Source organism: Candida margitis (genome assembly GCF_024628925.1).
Source record: "Candida margitis strain CBS 14175 chromosome Unknown scaffold127, whole genome shotgun sequence".
NCBI classification, from domain to species: domain Eukaryota; kingdom Fungi; phylum Ascomycota; class Pichiomycetes; order Serinales; family Debaryomycetaceae; genus Lodderomyces; species Lodderomyces margitis.
The window spans coordinates 1-6,365 of NW_026261784.1; the positions used below are offsets into that span (position 1 = coordinate 1).

General features: G+C 38.1%; 1 protein-coding gene and 1 pseudogene across 2 annotated transcripts; one reads left to right on the forward strand and one right to left on the reverse strand. All coding sequences in view use genetic code 12, as the record gives it.

Annotated features, from left to right (window-relative positions):
- Positions 1–1,568: 1,568 nt before the first annotated feature.
- CANMA_001852 lies at positions 1,569–3,821 on the reverse strand (annotated as a pseudogene). Its single transcript has one exon. A coding segment is annotated over exon 1 (2,253 nt).
- Positions 3,822–4,239: 418 nt separating this feature from the next.
- CANMA_001853 (uncharacterized protein) lies at positions 4,240–5,388 on the forward strand (the record flags this gene model as incomplete). The annotated part of the gene is made up of 1 exon (XM_051813862.1): positions 4,240–5,388. One exon carries the CDS (start codon positions 4,240–4,242, stop codon positions 5,386–5,388), a length of 1,149 nt encoding a protein of 382 aa, XP_051672533.1.
- Between the last annotated feature and the right edge of the window lie 977 nt (positions 5,389–6,365).

Here is a 6,365-nt window from a genome sequence, read left to right on the forward strand (position 1 = left end):
TACAAAAGACAAGCCGTTGTCTGGTGATATCATACCGCATAATCGCACTGGTTAGAGAAATACTTGTCATAGCTGTTCATATTGATACGCTACGCACAAGGCAGAAAATCTTAAGTGCGTTCAAAGGGATCTTGATTAACTGAGAAGTTAGCTCAACAACTGCAACAGCAAAACAACGCTATTCCTATCATGCCTGTTCTCCAACAACTTCAGGACAAGTAAGTGTTAACATTAGATAACAATCAGAGAGTTACAATTATGTGGTTCCCTGATGCAAAGTTCATACGCAGAGATTCTACATCCGCGCATTGTTGAGTATGAGTAGGATAGATGTTTACCTTCTATTTTATATAGTATTGCATACGGGAAGTAACTACTAGCTCCATTTGCCTTATATTTAGATACATACCCCTTAAGCTTATACCTATATGTTCCTTAGTTTATTAACACTAACTTATGGTCTTTATAGTCGCTATACTACACGTGGTAGGAATAAATATATCGCGTTCGTATGAAAATTTATGTCGCCTTAGTATGCAAAATTATTTTGCTTTGGTTTGAATACTTATGTCGCACTAGTATGTGTTGAAGATACGTCACAAATCTTGAACATTTTTTGATATACTTGGATATGATTGTTATGCCATGAATTTGAAATTTTTCATAAGCTGAATCCACGATTATCCCAGATCTCATATATTGTGGCTAAATCTCGCGTAGATGCTTCTATACATGGCATTTGATTTTGTGCTGCAGGTTGAGGACAATTCAAATTAAGTGATGCGCGGATGCACAACCTTTGTGTGTGGACATGCGTCCCTCTTGTGTGCATGGGTGTTTGCTAGGTGTCGAGGTGTTTCTAACTTGATGTACGGATGTCCATTTTCTAGCGGCGTGAATGCAATTTATACCTAGGTTAATGACGAGAGGTGTTGTGAGGGATGTGTTAGTTAAATACAAGTTGTTTATTGTCACTACTCCTAGTCACTAGGTTCCTATGCATGCTGAGGGCTTTTTCCATGTTCCAATATTTATTGTCCTGGGTTTATATATTCTATTACTACTGCAAAAGCTTTAAAGCAATTTCAGAATATGTTAATAGCTAAGGCTTTTAATATGTTGCCTTGCCCAAGTTGGCATAATTAACCTGTATTTGATTTGTGCTTTTAGTGTCACCCTTCTTTAGTTTCCATGACCACTGAGCTTCCCATCTTTCCCTTGGCAGCAGCACTTCAGCTGTTGGTGTTGAAGGATGGTAATGAACCCATCGATGTCATCTTTAGAGACCTTTTGTTGAATGGCAGTATCTGACATTATTGTTACTTATTATTGTTGTATCGTGAATTGTATGTATTCTAGTTATTCACTATATCTAAACCTAAAGACAAGAAGGTCAACTTCTATTCTATTTATACTCTACAATATACGGATATCGCATTCCGTGTATCTGCATGGCATACATGAGCTGCATAATTGTAATTCCTTGAATATTAACACATGTCAATGATGTCAACAATGTCAACACCTACTTGTTATGCCTTCATTTGTCACCACTCCATGAATCCACATTAATCTTCACCTGCTTTCTTCCGCAGGCTAGGACTATGATTCCTCATTAAACAATCCTTCTTACAACACCCCCATTTCTTTATGTCATAATTGGTCCATTCACACTCAGTAGCTGAATACAATTGCTTCATCAATTTATTGATCTGAGTTTTCTCTAAGTCCGCGTTATCTGTTAATTTGATCACATGTAAATTTTTGTGGAAAGTTGTATCTTTCTGACCAATATTATCGAGCGAAATCTTTTTTAGCTTATTCTCTGATAAATCGATTTCCTTGAGTTGAGATACTCCCCCCGGAAACGTTAACTGAACTTTCTTTATGCCATTCAAAGATAGATCCAACTCTTCTAGAGAGTTGCTTGAGAATTCAATGATAGCTTCTTCGAACCTTCCCCAGGTTAGTTTCAAACATTTCAAGTTCATCAACTTACCCAACTGCGATGGAATATTGCTTATATGATGCAACTCGATCAGTTCAAGCGTATCCGGTAACTGTGTATCAAATTCCTCATAGTTTGCCATTTCAATGTACAAAGATTTCAACCTGGACTCTGCGCCAAAGCTCATGCTGTGAATGTCTGTCGCGTGTCTGATTTGCAAACAAACCAAGTTATCGCCAAATTGACACAAAGTCTTTGAGGAGAATTCTGACAAAAGCAAGCATCGTACAGACCCAGGCAACTTGCAAAGTGGTACATCAATATTGAAGGCGAACCCAAGTTGAACATATTCCAATTGTAGATCTCCATAGCAATTATTCTTTGTGAGATCAACTCTGTCTATTTTGTTTTGCTCTAAGTTGAGTTTTTTAAGTGCACATGGCAAACTGATTCCCTCAAAGTATTTCATTTTGTTCAGAGACAAGTCCAAGCTTTGCAATTTTTGGGGAAAAGAAACTCCTTCAAGGGACTCAATTTTGTTTGACGACAAATCTAGAAATTTGACCGAATTGGGAAATCTAATTGATTTAATGTCATCAGAAGTCAATCCACAATCTTTTAAAGTTAAATGTTTCAAGTTCGTGCATCTTGATAGATCCGCAGATAGAACCTCCGAAGATCTTCCTAGGTCCGATAGGTAAAGATACTCCAATCCAGAAGGAGCCATCTGCACTACCTTGTCTACTTGAACGTAAGGGTGTCTTATAAATTCCAACATCTTCATAGTTGAAGGTAATTGCAACCACGAGGTTAATTCGATGTTGCCACTCCCACGAAGTGCAAGTCCTGTGGATGGAAAAACTTTCAATGGACTCGAAAGTTCACCTTCTAAAGACAATGACTCTAACTCAAATCCCACTTCTACGACAGCTTCCTGCGTTAGCTTTACAAAATCACTAATACGACCAGTTCCATGCATATAAGCAAGACTATTAGTTTTAGGAGATGTTGTGTTGCAGAGCATATACCTCATAAACTTTGCCAGTGGTACTTTAAATCCCAAGCCGATGTATAAACTGTCAAGAGTAGGCAATTTGCCTTTATTGTCAATAACATCCTTCAAGTGTAATGAATAGCAACGTAGTTTTTTCAAAGATGGGGGCAAGCATCCCAACTCAAGCTCAGGAGAGCATGCATACGTGAGCGACTTCAAGTTGGAACAGCTTGAAAACGACCCTTTGACCGACCCTCCAACTAGCTCTAACATTTCTGCTTTCTCAAACAAGCCAAGTTCCATCTGGCCTTCAAAATAAGCAGCACCTTGTTGGATCTTGAATGTCAGTATGCGACTACTCAAATGACGGATACTTTGACAAAAACGGCTCAAGTCAAACAAGAGGGCCGAACAGTACCAAAACTCTACTGTTATAGAGAGCTTTACAACATTGCTCGGCTTCAAACTGAAGCACATTTCTTCGAAGCTTAATATGTCAGTAAAGTTTTGAAGATTGACCAATATTTTAGATTCGACTTCAATGCTTTCCACTACACAATACTCATCCAACGCAAGGAAGTCATTTCGTGACTCAAGTTGTATATGACTCTGTTCATACAATTTCCCAACATTTAGCTCTTCAATTGGTTTCAGGTTAAACCAATTCCACCAATTCAAAACGCTATTGTCGTATCTGAATCCATTTGTTTTAATTTCATAATCAAGACAATTCTTCAAATTCTTATTCTGGTGCAAAAATGTGCTATCGGCAAAGAGACCAACGAGATTCTCCACACCACATATAGATATTATGATTTTCAAAGTCTCGCTTGGGTATAGATCTAGCAAAATTCTCAAACTTTCTTGCATATCTTTCATGGGGATTTATACTTAATCGAATTAAGCTGGGTATCAATATGGAATCCTACTAGGAAGCGGAATTCAACTGGTGCTGCTTGGAGTCATTCTGCAAACGAAGTAAAGAAAAAAACTTACTGAAACTGATGAGATTTTGAGGTGGTATAAAAATGACGAAATAAGATTGAGAATTGAAAACATCTTACGATTATTTAAAGTGGTACAGTCTTTTTATTTTTATTTCATACTAGTGCGACATAAATGTTCATACCAACGCGACATAAATTGTTCAAACTAGTGCAACATAATTTTGTTTTATGTGATTTTGTTTCCCGTAGGAAAGAAAAATATTAATATAATAATGAAGTTCAAGCTGGAGTTACACACAAACAGATATGTAGATGGACTTGGAAATTCTTTTACTTTGGAGTCAGACCTCATGGATTTGGACTGCCAGACAGCTCCATTAGAGTCCTGTTTTTGTTACAGTGATTACAATGAAGCAGTCCCTCCAACTAAAATTGAAGCTGACAATTTACATTCCAATATGGACTGTGATGATGTAGATGTAGATGTAGACGTTAGCCCTGAACAGGATGGAACCTGTAAATTTAAAAGAGGTCCATACAGATACTACTCGGAAGCTCAGAAGCAAAGATTCTGGCAACTAGTTATCGAACAAGGGTCTTCTGCATATAGAGCTGCACAAGCACTCAAAATAAGTTTACAAATAGCTTATACTTGGAAAAGAAATTGGAATCGCCTTATTGCTAACGAAATTAATGGTATTTATAAAGAGCCAAAAAAGCGTGGCCGCAAACATCTTCTCACCGAAGAACACAAACCCTTTTTGAAAGAGTTGGTTCTTTCGGACCCAACTGTTACCTTGGACTTCTTGTTGGAAAAACTAAGAAGTACATTTGAGGACGTGAAGGCAGGTATTTCTACTATTTATAACTTTCTCACCAAGGTATGCAAGTTTAGTCTCAAGAGACTTTCTAAATGGGCCATGAGACGGGATCTGCCAGAATTAAAACAACAGAGATTCGATTGGGCACTTGAGAATAAGGATAAAATTGACCTTGAAAAGAATTGTGTTTTCATTGATGAGGCTGGTTTCAACATCAGTATGAGACGGGAATATGGGTGGCCAAAAGTAGGTGAAAAGGCTGTCCTTAAAGTTCCTGTCACCAGAGGTCTCAATGTGTCATTCTTGGGTGCTATCTTTCCAAAAGGGTGTATTGACTTGAAGGTGCGACTCCCAGTCGAGAATGCTCCTAACAAGAAGAGAAAAGTTAATTCCAACACTACCATTTCGGAAAAGAAGTCGAGGGTTGGTACCACAGCCGATCATTTCTACTCCTTTGTCAAGTCTGTGCTTAGAGAAATTGAAACAAACCAGGAACTTAAGGAAATGAAGTATTTGGTACTTGATAACGCAGCGATCCATAAACGTCGCGACCTCGAGTTATTGGTAGCACTGAGTGGAATGGAACTAGTATTTTTGCCAGCTTATTCACCTTCATTGAATGCAATTGAAGAGTTTTGGTCCGTATGTAAAGCCAAGGTTAATGTTGAAGGTTGGTAACGAATCCATCTATGTCATCTTTAGAGACCCTTTGTTGAATGGTATTATCTAACATTATTGTTACTTATTGTTAATTGTTGTAGCCTGAATTGTGTATGTTCTAGTTACTCTCTATATATGTAGCTATATAAGTAGAAGGTAAACTTCTATTCTATTTATACTCTACGTTACACGGATATCGCATTCCGTGTATCTGCATGACATATATGAGCTGCATAATTGTAATTCCTTGAATGTTAACACATGTCAACAGTTATGACACGTATTCTCTGACCGCTTGCGATTATGTGGTTTTGGTTTGTTTCAAATGGGGTATTTTCTCCCAGTACTCCACATAAGGAGTCCGATGTGGTGCTAGTTATGTCTGGCTGAGAAGTGTACTTCTTCTTCAGTACTTGATGGTAATCTCATTGGAGTGATGAAGTCGAAGTAATTTCCTTGATTGCTAAATGCGTAACTTGTTGGGCATAATCCTGGCTGCATTTAGATGACTAATAGCAGTCAGTAATATAAGTAACAGCATTAAGGTCATGAGCCACCTCAGATTGCTTCAATTCAAAATGTAAATAGTTAAGTCACAACTGCAGAAAGCTTACTTCCCTCAGTCTCTGCTTCGACTAACAAACATCCAGATTGTGCACTGACACTTGAGCAACGGATTTCAGGTACATGGCCCATTCACATTCATACCCGTTCACATTCACATTCATACCCATTCACATTCACATTCATACCCGTTCACATTCACATTCATACCCGTTGTGTCTCTGGTGAGATCAGTGTCACCATTGAATTCAACCCAGTTGGTCACACATATAGCTCCATTCAATACTCCAAGCTCAAATATAACCTTCCCACAATCATCCACTCCACTTGGAATAAACTCCTATTGGACATGACTTTACTCTAAAGTTGTGAGTGTCTAATTAATGGTCTCCGTAACTCGTCTCTCCACTTGGCATCTGGTGCTGACACGA